Consider the following 15,733-nt stretch of genomic DNA (forward strand, 5'->3'; position numbering starts at 1 on the left):
ATTCCTCTACCCGCCATCTGATTGTTGGCCTCCATTTGCTTTTCCCCCTTTTTTTTTGCAATCATTTGTTCTGGTGCGCTCTACGTGGCCTGACGTGGCCGCGATGGGACTGACTGCAGGCAAGGCGAGCAAGTCGATGGAGGAGAGCTTGCTCAAGTGGGTGCGCGAGACCGTGGGCGACCTGGGCGTGACGCCCACCGACTTCAAGTACGGTTTCAGGGACGGCCTGGCCTTTGCCGCGCTCGTGTCCAAGTACGACCCCACCCTGCTCGACTTCAGCCGCGTCAACAAGGACGACCCCGCCGCGCTGCTGGCCCAGGCCTTCGAGCTGGCCGAGACCCACATGAACATCCCGCAGCTGCTCTCGCCCAGCGACCTCACCGAGGGCGACCCCGACGAGCGCTCGGTGCAGCTCTACGTTTCGCTCTTCTTCCACGCCTTCTCGTCCAAGAGGGAGAAGGAGGAGATGGAGCTGGCCAACCAGGGCATCGCCTCGCGCCTCGAGGACCTGGGCACCCGGCTCCAGCGCGAGGCCCAGGAGCGCGAGGAGCTCCTCAAGCAGAAGGACTCGCTGCTGGCCGCGCAGGCCGGCCTCGACTCGACCATCGGCGAGAAGGGCAAGCAGGCCACCGAGCTGAACGAGGCCACCAGGAAGCTCCAGTCCGAGGTGCAGGAGCTGCGCGCCCGGCTCGAGGAGCTCCACCAGCTCAAGACCAAGGATCTCGAGCTCGCTTCCAAGGTATTTAAACCACGCACGCACGCACGCACGCAACACGTGCTAACACGTGCGTGCAATCGATGCTCCATTCATCAGCTGGCGACGCTTCACGATTTGGCCGAAAGGCAGCGAGCGTCGAGGGACGAGTCCGTCGACGCCTCCGTCGATGCGCTCAAGGAGGAGATTCAGCGGGCCAGGTCCGAGATCGAGGCCCTCCGCGAGCGCCTGGGCGGCAACCACGACGAGAGGTGCGTCCGCAGTGGTTTGGCGGCGTCGTTGCCATGGTGACCACCACAACCAGTTGACGTGGCGTACTTGTCTTCGCGGGATCCAGGGCCTCGGCTTCGCGCGAGCTGGCCGAGACGCAGGAGCAGCTGGCCAAGGAGGCCGAGAAGCTGAGGGCGCAGCTGGCGGCGGAGAGCGCAGCCAGGACGCAGCGCGACCAAAAGAATGCCCGGCTCCAGTCCGAGCACGACCTTCTCTCCAAGAAGGCCGGCCAGACCACCAAGGCCAGCGCTGGTAGGCCCCGCCCCACCACATTCCACACATCAAATTCTTTCCATCGCAAACATTCCACGCACGCACACACACACACTGTCGCTACGGGCTAACGCAACCCCCCTTCTTTGTTGCTGGTTCGAACCAGCCTGGTCGCTGCTGAGCAAGAACCTGGAGGAGCACCTGGAGGACCTCTACTGCTGGCGCGAGGTGCAGACCGACGGCGAGACGGACCCCACCAGGCGCATCGAGATCAAGTCCATCGTGCCCTCCATCTCCAGCACCAAGAACTGGAACCAGCAGGCCACCCTCCTCGTCGACCGACTCGAGGACGAGAACAAGGCCCTCCTCAAGGTCCTCGACATCAAGGTACCATCTCTCTTTCTCTCTTTCGCTCTTTCTCTTTCGCTCTTCCCCCCCCCCGCTCCCACGCAATTGGCGATTGGCTCACGGCCAAACGTTTTATCGACACAATAGGATGCGATTGGTCGTCGTCGCGATGCGGCGATCAAGCAGGGCTGGCTGGTCAAGAAGGGCCAGCGCAACACGTCGTCGTGGAAGAAGCGGCACTTTGTGCTGCGCGCCGACACCCTCTCCTACTACAAGACCGACGAGGCCAACGCCGACGAGAAGGCCTCCATCTCCCTCGCCACGTGCGAGGTCGGCCCCGAGAGCGGCGAGGACGGCCACGATTGGCTCCTCAAGGTAAAATTCTTATTTTTAAAATCAACTCTGCGCCGCCATTCGCTGGACCCAGCGTGGCTTAATCATCATCGTGTGTGTGTTTGGGGGTGTGTGGGCGGCGCAGGTGAGCGTGGATGGTCGCCAGCTGGTGCTCGAGGCCGAGTCGAAGGAGCACAGGGACGCCTGGATCGCGGCCGTGGCCGGTCTCGCCGCCGCCCACGTCTACAGAAAGGACTCTGATGACGTCGACTCTGAAGCCAGGTACACACCGCACCGCACACACCGCACACACCGCACACGCAGTTGCTGATGACTCCTTTTTTCCTTCGCTGGCCCGGCAGGCCCGACCTGCGTCTGCTGGCGTTCCTCGGCGGCGATGCCAACCCACCGACGGTGCTGCACCTGGACGACCGCCCGCTGTCGCAGGAGGCCCTGCGAGCGCTGACCGCCGTGCTGGCCCACAACTACCACCTCAAGACCCTGTCGCTCGAGAACGCCGAGCTCGAGGACAACGACGTCCGCCGCCTCGCCCCCGCCCTCGCCGCCCTCACCCACCTCCGCGTCCTCAAGCTCGGCAAGAACAAGATCTCCTCCGCCGGCGCCGCGTACGTTGAATTTATTTATTTATTTATTATTTATTCAACAAAATTTTTGTTATTATCTGTTTATTTATTTATTTGTGTATTTATTTATTTATCTTTGTTTGTTGTCGTGGTGGCCAGTGCTGTGGCCGAGGCGCTGCCGAAGATGAAGTCGCTCGAGGAGCTGTACCTGAACGAGAACGAGATCGGCGACGAGGGCGCCGACGCGCTCGCCCAGGCGCTGGCCCACAAGTCGAGCCTGCGCGTGGTGGACCTCTCGGCCAGCAAGGTCTCGGACAAGGGCGCCGCCGCGATCGCCGGCGCGCTGACCGAGGAGCACGGCCTCGGGTCCCTCATCCTCTCCAGGAACGCCATCACCGACGAGGGCGCCCAGGCCCTGGCCGCCCTCCTCCGCCGGCGAACGGCGCTCGAGTCGATCCACCTCGGCGGCAACGGCATCTCCGACGAGGGCGCTCAGGCCATCGCCGCCGCGCTCAAGGAGAACGACAAGATCACTCACGTGGACCTGTCCGCTAACAAGCTCGGCAATGCCGGCGCCAGCCACATCCGCCAAGTGCTCGACGTACGCCTTCTCTCTCTCTCTCTATCTCTCTTTCTATGGTGTGTGTGTGTGTGTGGTGTGTGTGTGTTTCTTCGTGTAGTTGGACTCACAATTGTTTCCTCTACTTGATGGTTGTTTGTTTCCTCGTTGACCACGCAGGACAACGAGGTGCTGGAGGGAGTCAACCTGTCGGAGAACAAGCTGCAGTGCGGAGCGGACCTGGCCTCCTTCCTCGACGTGGACGCCTTCTTCTTCCCCCAGCTCGCCTTCTCCAGGAGAATCGGCAAGTAGAGGAGGAGGAGAGGAGAGAATCTCACCAAGGCAGAGAGTGAACGGGGAGTGTGGACGGGGGAGTATACAACAACAAGTACAGTAGTCATGTTCAACAATTCGGCTTAAGCCTTCAGGACAACACGTTGGTCGTCGTTTGTTTCTTCACCTGCCTTGCTGCTCTGGTGGCGCTGGTGGCGCTTCTTCTTCCTCATCCTCTTCGGCTTCCTCACCACCGTCTTCTTCTTCTCCTTCTTCTTGGTTCGGCGGCGGTTGTGGCTCGAGGCACTTTCGCCGCACGGTCCGCACGTTGGACGTGGGCCGCGGCGGTACCTGCGGCGGTCGCAAGAGCGCCTCGTCTAGGCACGCCACGAGCTCTTCCGCGTAGTTACGGCCGTACCTGCGTACGCGACGATCGCGTGAGTTGAACGCCGGTCGTGTGCGTGTGTGTGTGCGTGTGCGTGTGCGCGTGTGTGTGCGTGTGCGTGTGCGTGTACCTGCGTGCAACGTTTGGGTCGAGTGCGCGGGCGATCTTGACAAGCCGCTCGTTGGAGATGACGGAGCCACAGGGGCGGTCGAACTCGCGCGCCTTGGCGTCGCGCCACAGGAAGAGCGCCCCCATGACCCCGAGCTGGACCGGGTCGAGATTGCCCGTGCCCCGGATGCTGTGCACAAGCGCCAAGTCGTCTAGCCTGCCCTTGGTGGTACACCGTGACGGGAGACACAGGAGCGAAGCTGACGTCAGCAGGGGGCCGACCACGATGGCGGCGACGACGATGGCGTGACGGGAGTGGTGGTGGTGGTGGTGGTGGTGTACCGTCGCGGGTGGGAGGGCATGGCCATGAGCATGCGGTTGACCGCCGCCAGCTCCTCCTCCACGCCCAGCTCCTGTACGCGCGCACGCAGCATGTGCCCCACCTGCGGCAGGTAGACCACATCTTCGAGCGCATAACGAAGAGGCTCAAGCTCTGCGCGCACACCGCGCACACCGCACAGGTCAGGCAAGTGTCGAGCCAGCCGTTTCGACGGGGCCGCGCGGTACCGATGGGTCGCAAGCCCCAGTTGTAGTGGGTGTAGTCCTTGGACAGGCTAACGGACAGGAGGCTCTCTACCACCGCCCCGTAGTTGGTGTGCGCCAGCCCCGCCAACTGCGCCGCGCGCTGCGTGTCGAACAGTCCTGCACACGACACGAGGCACGACACAACACACACTAGCGTAAACGTTTTGGCTTTTCGCAAGTGCCTCAAGCAAGTGGAAGTGGCTACCGTTGAGCGAGATGTCGAAGTCTCTCTTGAACGTGGACACGTCGTTGGCGGCTGCACGCGCGGCACACGAACGGTGTGAGCGAGATGGATGGGTGGGTGGGAGATTGAGATTGACACACCTCCATGCGCGAAGATGAGGCGCTGGCCATCTTCGAGATAGGGACGTAGCGGCTCGAGGGCAAGTGGGTCGGCCTGCATGAGGGCCATGGTGTCGAAGACCAGCAGCACGCCCTCGACGTTCATCTGGATGAGGCACACGCGCGGCTGGTAGACGAACAGGATGTTGCTCTCGGTGTCGATGGCGAGCCACTGGGCCTTGGCCACAAACCGCTCGGCCACATCGGCCACTTGATGCGGTTCTGTGATCAAGGTGTAGTCGGGCATCGATTCAGCAGCTTCCACATCATCGCGCGCTACTCGCACTCTGTATCTGCTGCGTCCCCAGAATCGAACAGGTTCTGGTGCAGATGCAGAAGCTGTTACATCGATTACACGCACCTCCACACCCACCTCCTCGTCATCGATGCATACCTGGTGCACCCTCCCCTCTGCCTCCCCCTCCATTCCTTCCATCTCAATAAAATGAATAAATAATGTAAATAAATAAATCTTGTTATCAGAAACGCCAGCGCTCGTTGAACGAGACGCGAGGGAGGGCGTAGATGACGAGGACGAAGTAGATGATGGTGCCCGCCAGGGCGAAGAGGACCAGGTTGTTGCCCTGGTCCCGGTAGATCTGGCACGTCAGCGCCTTGTAGCCGTGCAGGCCGTCGGCGTGGTCCCGCGCTCCGCCACCGCCGAGGCTGACGCTGCGGTGGTGGGCCTCGTCGATCGCGCGAGCGTCGAACGCGTCGCCCAGCAGGCGAACCAAAAAGGTGTGCACGTCGTGCGGCAGAGGGACCCGATAGGAGGCGAGCGGCAACGACGACGACGACGACGCCCCGTCCAGCGTCACATTGCGCAGCGGCTGCACTGCGCTCTCCTTCACCCGCGGCGTCTCCATCTACATCACCGCACATGACACGACACACGGCACACACGGTCAACGACACGACACGCACACGGGCAATTGGGAGGGGGGGGTAAACCTCTGAGTTGTCGTTGTCGGGGCTGCCTTCGCGGCTGTAGAGGTAGATGTCGAGGTAGGGCAGCCGGTTGATGTGCCGCTGGAGCGAGGCGTAGTGCAAGCGGAACGCGGGCGGGTTGGCCACGGGCACCACCGGTGCCTAATGATTCGCATCCAAATCATGAACCCGTCAGCGTGTGTTTGACGCATGTGTGCCGTGTGTCGTGTCGTGTGTGTGTCGTGTGTCGTGTGTCGTGTGTCGTGTGTCGTGTGTCGTGTGTCGTGTGTCGTGTGTCGTGTGTCGTGTGTCGTGTGTCGTGTGTCGTGTGTCGTGTGTGTGTGGTGTCGCGCGTTGAGCGGGAGAGACATGGTGGTGGTGGGAGGCGTACGCGGTACTTCTCGAGGTAGTATCGCCCGCGCTGCTCCAGCGCGGGTCGAAGTGTGTTCCACACCTTGGGCTGGTTCTCCTTCCACGTCGCCAGCACCAACCGATCGTCCCTGTAGCCGACGCGGGCATGCAAGGTCATCATCAAAACCAACCATCAACCAACCATCACCATCACCATCACGTTGTTGTTGTTGTTGTTGTTGTTGTTGTTGTTGTTGTTGTGAGCGCACCATTCGCTCAGCGTGTTGTCTCTGTAGGCGGCGAGTAGCGTCGGTCCGTCCACCCAGTACTCCAACCCGCTCGCGTCCAGCACAGCTGCGCGCACCACCGCGGGCGTGAGCATCGACAACGACGACGGAGCAAGAAGAAGGAAGAAGATGATGAAGATGAAGTGATGATGTACCGGTGGTGTGGGCGAGAAGGGAGTGGACGAGCTGTCGATGGGTGGTGGAGAGGGCACACCATCGCGAGTCCAAGGCGCCCATGCGCCAGAAGATGAGGAGCGCCACGCACACGCAGGCCGAGACGCGTAGCAGCTGCTGCTTGCGTAGCAGATGCTCTCGTCGCGCAGCCCACACGTGCTTGCCACGTCTGCAACACCAGCCAACGCAATGCGAGGTCAGTCAGCGATCTTTGTTGGCATCTCGAACGATTAAGAGGTGCTTTACGCGATGGTTTGTTCCATGTCGGCATCGCGTTGAAGCCGATTGAATTCAACATCATCGTCCCCGCTCAAAGTCGAAGATGCTGGTGTGCTGCTCGCGCTTGGCCGCTTGGCCTGCTGTTCGTCTCGCTGTCGCTGCAGGGCGTCTATTTCATCAACCATCTGATCGAGGGCGATGACATCGCGATGGAAGAAAGTGTTGAGCAGATCCCGGCCGCCGCTCATCCGTCGATAGATGTACTCGAAGGCCATGAAGAGGGCCATGAAGACGCCCGTGGTGAAGGCAAAAGCCAGCACAAGCAGCACCAGCTGGGGCGCCTCATGCACCACCTCATTCACTATCCATTCCACCCAATTCGCCATCTGACCAAATAGATCTATTTATCTCTTTTTTTTTGTTGTTTTTTTTAAATCAATCCATAGTTGCGAAATAATTGGCATTCCAATAACGTAAATCAAATTGAAATAGAACATTTTCTGGACATGAAGGCTCCGTGGATGATCGTGTATGTTTAGAGCAAGAGGACAGGGGTCAGGAGCCATATGGTCCCGCCTCCTCTCCGTTTCTCTTTCTCTCAAGTAGCCGGCATGGTCTGGTCTCGTCGTTGTCGATCGTCGAGATCAGCCGAGCTTGACGCTCGAGGCGTAGGGGTCGGCCTGTTCCATGACCTGGTTCTTCTTCTCGCCGAGGAAGGAGAAGAGGGAGCGCAGGTTAAGGCCCTTGCCCTTTCCCTTCTTCTTGGACGAGGAGGGCGACGGGCCGTAGCCCGCACCCGGCAGGTTGCTGTCGTTGGCCGTCAGCGAGAGGAAGAACAGGAACGGCACCGCCTGGCCGTGCAAACGATCGCGAGTGATCTGGTCAGTCAACAACCAACCAACCAGCAAGTGTAGTGCAGTGCAGTGCGAACCCAGACGATGAGCACGAAGAAGGCGAGGATCTCGGAGAACGGGTAGTAGTACTGTGTGAAGTACCAGAACCACAGGCAGTGATCGCTGATCGCCAGCGCTGCACGACACACCAGACCGCACGACAGTGTCACTAAAACCGCGCGGTGGGAGACGACGTGTGTGTAGGGTCGATGCAGCACGTACCGACGCTGACGAGGAACCTGGGGTCGGTGAACTCAATGTAGGGGAAAGAGGGGAGGAGGGAGAAGTAGGCGCCATGGGCCACGAGGCCCAGGAGGAGGTAGAGCGGAGGCAGATTCTCGAGGATCATGAGCATCAGATGCAGCACGACGACCACGATGATCGTCCATCGAATCACCTTCTTGGTCAAGACAGTGTACTCTTCCACCCACTCGGCCAGGTAGAACAAACCACTCGCTGCAGGAAAAAGAGAAGATTTAATCGAAGATTTCCATGCATAAATCTTCTCTACTCGCACCAGCTCATCGAGATCTCAAAGTGGATGAGAATAATGACAGGAGGGGGTACCAAGACAGATGGATGTGAAAGAGAAGAGGACAAGGTAGGCCGCCCACACGAGCAGGTGCGAGAGCAGAAACATCTTCAACTAGACTACGCTGCAATTCCGCCCCACCTCTTTACTCAATGAAAACAATAAGATCAAGATGTGCTGTTCGCCGGCACGTCTTCTACTTGCTGACGTGGCGTAATTGTTATTGTTTTTTGACGTAATTTTTATTTGTTTGTGGTGTTGTGTGTTCAGTTGGGCGTCGGTTGGTTGAACAGTTTTCTGAACCACCGCCGGAAGAAGCTGTGAGGCTTCATTCTGGCCTCCAACCGGGTTGAAAGGGCGTCCACATCGTGCTCCTCCCACCCTGACGTGATGTCGTTGATCATGTAGTGCAGCATTCCTGTATTGAAACAAACCCAAACGATGAGCTGATGTTGTTGATCCATGTCGACATGTGATGCTCGTGGACCGCAGTGTCTGGTGGTTCGTTGCATGACGGAGTGATCTCGATCAACGTACCGACGGTGGGCTTTGAGGAAATGGCCGTCTGTGCCATCATCTCCATACAAAAGTCGTGGTATTGCTCCTTGGTCAGTGTCTGCTGTCCATATCTGGGCACACAAAACATGGTGAAGGGATGCAAACGTGTTGACACGACCACACACACACACACACACACACAAAGAATGGTACGCGCCGTACGTGGCGACAGCGTGCTGGGAGAAGGCCGTAATGAGGCACTGGATAACCGTGGCATAGTCCTGGTTGCCCCAATAGTCGAAGAACGGCGCCAGAGCAGGTCCCACCACCTTGGGCACATAGTCGAGATCGTAGGCCACAGTCTTGAGCACGCACATCGGGGGAGGGACACAGAGGCGCGCGCGTGAGCTACAGTACAGGTGGGACCATGGTGCGAATGAATGGACCAAGTGCGCGGAGCGTAGAAGTACGGGTTTGCTCGACTTGGGGAGGTCCTTGCGTTGAGTGGTTGTCGCGGGCGAGTCACTGGTCGCTTCCGCAGGCGCCACCGACTTTTCCCTCCCCCAGCCTCCCTCCCTTTCTGGTGACGTCAGCAGTCTATACGTGCGTGCGTGGTGTGTTGTGTCGTGTTGAAATGAAAGACAAATAGAACAATTAGTCACAACGGCCGACGCGAGAACAAGGGAATGGTGGGGAGCGAGTGTATACTTGACGAGGATGTCCATGAAGAACTCGAGGTCCCTCCTTTCGGCGCGCTCATGCTTCAGTTGGCCCACGAGCCCGCCTGGCAAAACGCAGAAACAGAGAAAGAAAGTGAAAAATGTGGAAAAGATCGAGGCGGGAGAGAGACGCGCGTACCGAGCTCGCGTGGGCTCCATTCAATGCTGCCGGGCTGGTACTCCTTGCCTTCGGCCAGGGAGAAGTAGGACGAGCGCGGGATGACCCGGAGCAGCTTGGCGACGTCCTGCTCGTCAGGGGAGACGATCGCGCGAGCAAAGGTGAGCGCACCTTGGAGGGGTATGTCCTGCGTCGTACGGCGGGGGCGGGGGGGGGGAGGAAACGCACCTCTGCCTCCCACGTCTCCACAACACCGTTCGTGAGCAGTCCGAGAGCCTTGGTCAAGTCCTTTGGTTCCTTGTCCCCTGTTGAGCCCAGCCACGTCCGACACGACACGACACACGACACACGACGCACACGACAGGATGAGTGGCGAAGACGGTGAGGAATGGCAGGGGTGTTGCTGACCTTGCTGTATGTGTCCGTGGGCCAGGGTGAGCAGGAGGTAGGTCAGGCGGTTGATGCTGCCCTTCTCCTGGCTCGAGTAGAGGAGCGGGAGCAGGCGGCCGGTGCGGCGCAGCCCGAGATCGCGCGAGACTGCGAGCAGGGCACGACCCACGCCCTCGCCTAGCTTCAAATCTCTCAGTAGGGATCGCAGCCGTGCGTTCCTCTTGGCAGCGTCGCCCTGTGGCGCGGCATCTCTGAGATGGCTCAAGATGGCGCGGGCCACTTGGTCGGGATCGGTTCCATCCATGACTTTTTCTTCAACGGCTTCAGGGGCTGCGGCCGATTGCTGGATGTGCCGCGATGCATGAAAATGGCGGAGGGAGACATGGAAGCGGAGAGGCAGGAGCGAGGAAGAAGGCGATGATAGCAGCGATCGCTGGATCAGCCGAGAAGATGATCGTGTAGCGATTATGGCGAACTGGCGTGCCGGCAGAGCATGAGATGAACTCGCACCCAATGCGGATCGAATGGCTTGACCTTTTGAAGGTGCAATCACAGCTCGAGCGCGCTGCATCCCTTTGATCTCTGATCAAATCTGTTGCGATTATTTAAAAAATAAAATATTTACACAAAGAAATGGTGCTGCAAAAGAAATGAGCCGAGAAAAGGAGTTTCAGAGAAGGCCAGCAGGGAAGCCGCTGCGGCAAACTCCCAAGTTGGATTCGAAGATTAGTTGCATTTCATAAAACCAGATTGAAGATGGCGCAACGACGTGCTCTGCTCAAGGTCATCCTGCTCGGCGACAGCGGGTGAGTGCACTTGCTCTCCATTGCATTCAATTCGTGGTGTTCACCCCTCAGTTTGATCACAATCAATGCAGCGTGGGCAAGACCTCGCTTATGGACAGATATGTGAACAAGAAGTACAGCGCGCAGTACAAGGCCACCATTGGTGCCGATTTCCTAACCAAGGAGGTCGAAGTTGATGGCAAATTGGTCACTCTGCAGGTAAAATCCTCTCCGCCCTTTTCCATAATAAATAATCATAATAAATCTAAATAAATGGGCAAATTAACATCCTCCATCTCAAACCATTGTAATTGTTAACAATTACAATTCTGTGTTCAGATCTGGGACACGGCTGGACAGGAGCGCTTCCAGTCCCTCGGCAACTCCTTCTACCGAGGCGCCGACTGCTGCATCTTGGTGCGTAGAAAGAAAACAATGCACATTGGCCAAAAATCCTCCTACACGCGACCGACTTGACCACTGAACGCTCTCTCGCTCTCTGCACGCGTGCCTGTGGACATATATGAAGGTGTTCGACGTGACGGTGGCCAAGAGTTTCGAGAGCCTGGACAACTGGAGGAACGAGTTCCTCGTCCAGGCCGCCGTCGGCGGACCCGAGCACTTCCCCTTCGTCGTGCTGGGCAACAAGGTCGATCAGGAGGACAAGCGAACGGTGCTCCCCTCCACTCAACACCACACACACACCCACACACCACACACCACACACACACAGCTTTCTCGCAGTTTGTTGACGTGTGCGTGTGCGGTCCGCGGCTGCAGGTGAGCGCCAGATCTGGTAACGCCTGGTGCAGGGAGCACGGCGACGTTCCGTTCTACGAGACGAGGTGCGCAGTGTCTCCCACTTTTTTGTGTGTCGCCACACAACTCCTCCTTCCTCCTCACACGTGACCCCCCGACAGTGCCAAGGACGCCACCAACGTGGACCAGGCCTTCTTCATGGCGGCCAAGCTGGCCATCTCTAGAATCCCCGAGGAGCCACCGTACGTTCTCCCTTCGTGTGTCGTGTGTCATGTGTGTGTGTGGCGTGCTGTGCTGACTGAGCCACTCGTGTATGGCAACAACACTAGGATTGACATTCCCGATGTCAAGAGGCTCAACGCGTCCTACGAGCCTCAGCCCAAGGGCGGCTGCTGCAGCTAAGCCGCGCGTTCCCGCGTGTGTTTGTGTATCATACAGCCCGCGTGCTTCCAGCTCCCCAACCAACACCCCACCCAACCCACCACCAGCCTTCATCGATGCAAGCAAACAAAGGATGAAAGAATCGATTTATTTTTGTTTTGATTGTGATTGATTGATCTTTCGCACGAATTGTCTGACCCCGAAGTGGCGGAGTTTCCGCTTGAAACAAGTTTAGCGAACAAACACGTCAACTCGCAACCAGGCACTAAATTGACATTTATATATAAATTTGGCGCCTGGCCGATGGATCATCTCGTAGCGAAGGTCGTGCTTTTGGGAGACAGCGGGTATATGCCGCCATTTCTCTTGAGGCGCCTCTTTGCTTTAAGTTCATACCATATGTTATTTTATTATATTAATCACTCCGCCACAGATTATTTATTTATTTGTTTGTTTATTTAGTTATTATCGCCTTTATGGCCAGTGCTCGAGCACCAGCATTTTTATTTATTTATTATATCTCACTTTCTTTCATTCATTCATTAGGGTGGGCAAGTCCAGCCTGTTGACGCGGTTCACAGACAAGCGCTTCTCCGGCGCCTACAAGGCCACCATCGGCGCGGTACCACACATCCCTCCCTCCCCCCGCACTGCGCCAGAGCGCTCACTCCTCAACGGTTCGCCTTCTGCAGGACTTTGTCACACACGACCTCATCGTCGATGGTCGGGAGGTCACCCTCCAAGTATGGGTACGCACCCGTCCTCTTGCCTCAACACGACACACGACACACACGACACACACGACACACGACACACGACACACGCACTCACATTTCTGTTGTGCGCCTGCAGGACACAGCTGGTGCCGTGCCTCTACCACTCGCTCGTTTTTATTTTATTTTATTTTATTAATTGTGTATATTTATCATATTATTAATTGTTATTATTGCTATAAATCACTATTTATGATAATTATTGTAGGCCAGGAGCGGTTTCAGAGCCTTGGGACGGCGTTCTTCCGCGGGGCGGACTGCTGCGTGCTGGTGTTCGACGTCAACGTGGTGAGCTCCTTCAACAACCTCGGCCGCTGGCAGCAGGAGTTCATCACCCAGGCACGATTACTTATTCTCCTCGCCCGGCAACGCTGTCTGGCGCCAGACTGACGCGGGGCGTTGTGTGTCGTTGTGTGCGTGTCGTTGTGTGTCGTGTGTGCGGTAATGTCTCAGGCGGCGCCATCAATGGCCGAGCGCTTTCCCTTCATCGTGCTGGGCAACAAGACCGACAAAGATGAACGAGTGGTACGCCACCTCCCCCCCCCCCTTGCCGCCATCTTCATCGTCATCGTCATCGTCTTCGTCGTCGCGCTACTCACTGTCCATGCACCACCCCCCGCGGCTGATATATGGGATGATCCAGATATTGACCAAGGACGCGGCCGCGTGGTGTGAGTCGCACGGCATGCGCTATTTTGAGACCAGGTGCCCTCCTCGCTTCCACCCCCCCCCGTGTGCGAGAGAGAGAGAGAGAAGCGGAACGAAACGAAGTCGTGACGTAAGGCTGACGCGTGTGTGTGTGTCGTGCGTCCGCAGCGCCAAGGACGGGACGGGCGTGGAGCAATCGTTCGACGTCATCGCACAGACGGCCACGAAGCATCACATCGCCGACAACGCGCATGTCGCGCGGTACGGCCCCACCCCAATCCACCACCAGACGGCAGGTCTCACCCACCCCACCACGACACACAACACAACGACAGTGGAGGAGTGGACGAACGGATCACGCTGGACCGGAAGGGCAACTTCACCCAGCCGGGCGCGGAGGGCGGCTGCTCGTGCTGACCCCCCCCTCGTCTACCACCCCAACTGAACAAACCACGCCACGTACACGCCACGCACAAATAAAAGAAAATAAAAGAAACATAAACAACGAAGGCAGGAAGCATGTGATGTGCAGATGATGTTGATTGTCAATCTAGAGAGAAAGATTCGATCAAACGGAGGCAGGAAAGAGGTGCGAGGCGAAGAGAGAGAGGGCAAGAGAGGGGAGGAGACGCGAGCGCTACGCGACGGCTACGGCAAAACTACGTGCGGACCTGGAAGTTGCCGGCGTAGGTGATGTTCTTGACGCCCTTGTAGGGTTTGTACTTTTCGTTGTGGAGCGAGAGGCTCTCCACCCGGATGCCCGACGCCGAGAACTGGTTGACCCTGAAGCCCACCTCGATGATCGGGTTGCTGTCCGGCTGCGGGCTCCCCGGCAGCACCGAGATGTTGCCCGACAGGATCGGACTCTTCTCGCGACCCACCTTGCCCACCTTCCTGCTCGCGCCGCACACGACACGACACGGCACGACACGACATGCACACGACACGACACAAGTGGTTGGTTGGTTGGTTGGTTGGTTGGTTGGTTGGTTGATGGGTGGGAGAGATGAGAATGGAAAGGGTACCAGATGCAGACTTTGTTGATTTCGTCGTACTGGACCTCGCCGGCGGTGGCGGTGAGGTTTGTGGAGGAGACGAGCTTGGAGAAGGGGATGGTGAGCTGCACGTCGCCCACGGCGTGCTTGACCGACATCTTGGCGCTCACCGTGATGTGCACCCGCCCGCCCCCGTTCGTCCAGCTCACCTGCGGCTTCACCGACAGCGGAATCTCCAGACCCGACGTCACCCTACACCGCACACGACACACAACGACACGAAACAGCACGACACGACACGCGGCAATGATAGTGCCACGTCAGCAATCTCGCGCGCCATTGGAGCGGTCGTTTTCAAAAACGACGCGCGTACCGGTACTCCATGAGCTTGAAGGCGCCGTCGGGGGGCACGAAGGAGAGGACCTTGGACTGGTCCCAGCGGGAGTAGCGGATGCACGGGTGGAAGGCGACGTCCTCGAGCACGCGCGGGTTGTAGAAGAGGAGGCTCAGGTCGGGCATGCCGGAGAGCTTGCAGTTGACCTGCACGTTGCCGTGGGCCACGCAGCGCAGGACGTGGCCGTTGCGATCGATGATGGCGTCGATCTCCTCGTTGATGTCAAAGTAGACCTCGTTGGTGGTGTACTTGACGCCCACCGTGCGCCAGGGCACCGTCGAGCCGGCCGCGCGCGGCAGCTGGTTCGAGGTGCCGATCGGGGCGGCGAGGCTGATGGCGCGCGAGCCCATGCTGATCTTGCCGCCGAGGCTCATCGGCAGCGGCACGTTGAGGGTGCCGGGCACGGGGATGTTCTCCATGAGCTCGGAGAGGAGGTTGGTCTTGCTGATCATGGAGGTGAGGACGTTGGGCTCGGTGGTGAAGGGGAAGCCGCCGTCCATCATCTCGTCGAGGACCTGGTAGACGATGACGAACTTGTCCTTGATGCTCTCCTCGGTGACGTCGGTCATGTAGTGGCCGAAGACCTCGACCACGCGCTGGAGGAACTCGAGCACGAGCAGTGGCGGGGTGTCGTTCTTCACGACGGCGAGGAAGAAGAGGCCGCGGTGCTGGATGTGCACGAGGTACCACTTGGGCGTGGCCAGCACGGGCGGCACGTCCTGCAGATCGTCCACATCCGTCACCGCATCCCAAAACTTGTCGCAAATGGCCCGCCCCACGAGGCCCACGTAGTGCTTCTCGATAATCACCTCCCTGGCATAGGCAAATGCGCCACACAAGGCTTTCACTTAGTCGAAGGTGTGGAGTGGATCCATCTCCACTTGCTTGCACAGTGATGCTTCGTCTTGAATTGAAATGAAAATCCCCCCCCCCTCTGCAAATTCGACTGCATTTTTGCAATTGGGAGATTGTGTAGAACGGACGAGTGAGAGGGGAAGAAGACGCACCCATTCTTGTTCAGGATAAAGATGCTGTTGATCATCTTTGCTCTCTCTTGCGAAGTTGCGCACCGCCGACGGTGCAGTGTTCAAATTATCGGGAAAAGGCCGAAGAAAAATCGAACGAGCTAGCTTCTGTCGGGGCCACAAGAAGTTAGAGAAAGAGCAAATCAAAGA

The 15,733-nt window shown here is 58.3% G+C and overlaps 8 protein-coding genes across 8 annotated transcripts; 3 read left to right on the plus strand and 5 right to left on the minus strand.

The window, feature by feature from the left end:
• Nucleotides 1-103: 103 nt before the first annotated feature.
• Nucleotides 104-3,334, plus strand: ACA1_325100 (calponin domain containing protein; the record flags this gene model as incomplete). The annotated part of the gene is made up of 9 exons (XM_004336860.1): nucleotides 104-739; nucleotides 815-966; nucleotides 1,053-1,237; nucleotides 1,365-1,585; nucleotides 1,733-1,921; nucleotides 2,025-2,161; nucleotides 2,242-2,505; nucleotides 2,623-3,064; nucleotides 3,203-3,334. The coding sequence occupies 9 exons, from the start codon at nucleotides 104-106 to the stop codon at nucleotides 3,332-3,334; spliced, it is 2,358 nt and encodes a 785-aa protein (XP_004336908.1).
• A 144-nt stretch (nucleotides 3,335-3,478) lies between these two features.
• ACA1_325110 (3'5' exonuclease domain containing protein) lies at nucleotides 3,479-4,962 on the minus strand (the record flags this gene model as incomplete). The annotated part of the gene is made up of 6 exons (XM_004336861.1): nucleotides 3,479-3,646; nucleotides 3,822-4,005; nucleotides 4,131-4,281; nucleotides 4,356-4,490; nucleotides 4,579-4,629; nucleotides 4,698-4,962. 6 exons carry the CDS (start codon nucleotides 4,960-4,962, stop codon nucleotides 3,479-3,481), a joined length of 954 nt encoding a protein of 317 aa, XP_004336909.1.
• A 232-nt stretch (nucleotides 4,963-5,194) lies between these two features.
• ACA1_325120 (uncharacterized protein) lies at nucleotides 5,195-7,059 on the minus strand (the record flags this gene model as incomplete). Its single annotated transcript, XM_004336862.1, has 6 exons — nucleotides 5,195-5,581; nucleotides 5,667-5,804; nucleotides 6,034-6,142; nucleotides 6,263-6,347; nucleotides 6,436-6,623; nucleotides 6,701-7,059. The coding sequence occupies 6 exons, from the start codon at nucleotides 7,057-7,059 to the stop codon at nucleotides 5,195-5,197; spliced, it is 1,266 nt and encodes a 421-aa protein (XP_004336910.1).
• Nucleotides 7,060-7,317: 258 nt separating this feature from the next.
• ACA1_325130 (uncharacterized protein) lies at nucleotides 7,318-8,206 on the minus strand (the record flags this gene model as incomplete). The annotated part of the gene is made up of 4 exons (XM_004336863.1): nucleotides 7,318-7,524; nucleotides 7,605-7,702; nucleotides 7,789-8,022; nucleotides 8,134-8,206. The coding sequence occupies 4 exons, from the start codon at nucleotides 8,204-8,206 to the stop codon at nucleotides 7,318-7,320; spliced, it is 612 nt and encodes a 203-aa protein (XP_004336911.1).
• A 158-nt stretch (nucleotides 8,207-8,364) lies between these two features.
• On the minus strand, nucleotides 8,365-10,127 carry ACA1_325140 (uncharacterized protein; the record flags this gene model as incomplete). The annotated part of the gene is made up of 8 exons (XM_004336864.1): nucleotides 8,365-8,516; nucleotides 8,636-8,727; nucleotides 8,819-8,958; nucleotides 9,067-9,172; nucleotides 9,305-9,380; nucleotides 9,455-9,620; nucleotides 9,662-9,738; nucleotides 9,842-10,127. 8 exons carry the CDS (start codon nucleotides 10,125-10,127, stop codon nucleotides 8,365-8,367), a joined length of 1,095 nt encoding a protein of 364 aa, XP_004336912.1.
• Nucleotides 10,128-10,579: 452 nt separating this feature from the next.
• ACA1_325150 (Rab7/RabGfamily small GTPase) lies at nucleotides 10,580-11,769 on the plus strand (the record flags this gene model as incomplete). The annotated part of the gene is made up of 7 exons (XM_004336865.1): nucleotides 10,580-10,629; nucleotides 10,701-10,827; nucleotides 10,948-11,025; nucleotides 11,138-11,281; nucleotides 11,389-11,453; nucleotides 11,529-11,609; nucleotides 11,697-11,769. 7 exons carry the CDS (start codon nucleotides 10,580-10,582, stop codon nucleotides 11,767-11,769), a joined length of 618 nt encoding a protein of 205 aa, XP_004336913.1.
• Nucleotides 11,770-12,051: 282 nt separating this feature from the next.
• On the plus strand, nucleotides 12,052-13,586 carry ACA1_325160 (Rab7/RabGfamily small GTPase; the record flags this gene model as incomplete). Its single annotated transcript, XM_004336866.1, has 8 exons — nucleotides 12,052-12,095; nucleotides 12,295-12,370; nucleotides 12,441-12,497; nucleotides 12,735-12,809; nucleotides 12,975-13,046; nucleotides 13,165-13,226; nucleotides 13,338-13,430; nucleotides 13,505-13,586. The coding sequence occupies 8 exons, from the start codon at nucleotides 12,052-12,054 to the stop codon at nucleotides 13,584-13,586; spliced, it is 561 nt and encodes a 186-aa protein (XP_004336914.1).
• Nucleotides 13,587-13,828: 242 nt separating this feature from the next.
• On the minus strand, nucleotides 13,829-15,600 carry ACA1_325170 (AP3 complex subunit mu, putative; the record flags this gene model as incomplete). The annotated part of the gene is made up of 4 exons (XM_004336867.1): nucleotides 13,829-14,063; nucleotides 14,195-14,416; nucleotides 14,538-15,371; nucleotides 15,566-15,600. 4 exons carry the CDS (start codon nucleotides 15,598-15,600, stop codon nucleotides 13,829-13,831), a joined length of 1,326 nt encoding a protein of 441 aa, XP_004336915.1.
• Between the last annotated feature and the right edge of the window lie 133 nt (nucleotides 15,601-15,733).

This window comes from Acanthamoeba castellanii (genome assembly GCF_000313135.1).
Source record: "Acanthamoeba castellanii str. Neff unplaced genomic scaffold scf7180000084475, whole genome shotgun sequence".
Taxonomy (NCBI): domain Eukaryota; phylum Discosea; order Longamoebia; family Acanthamoebidae; genus Acanthamoeba; species Acanthamoeba castellanii.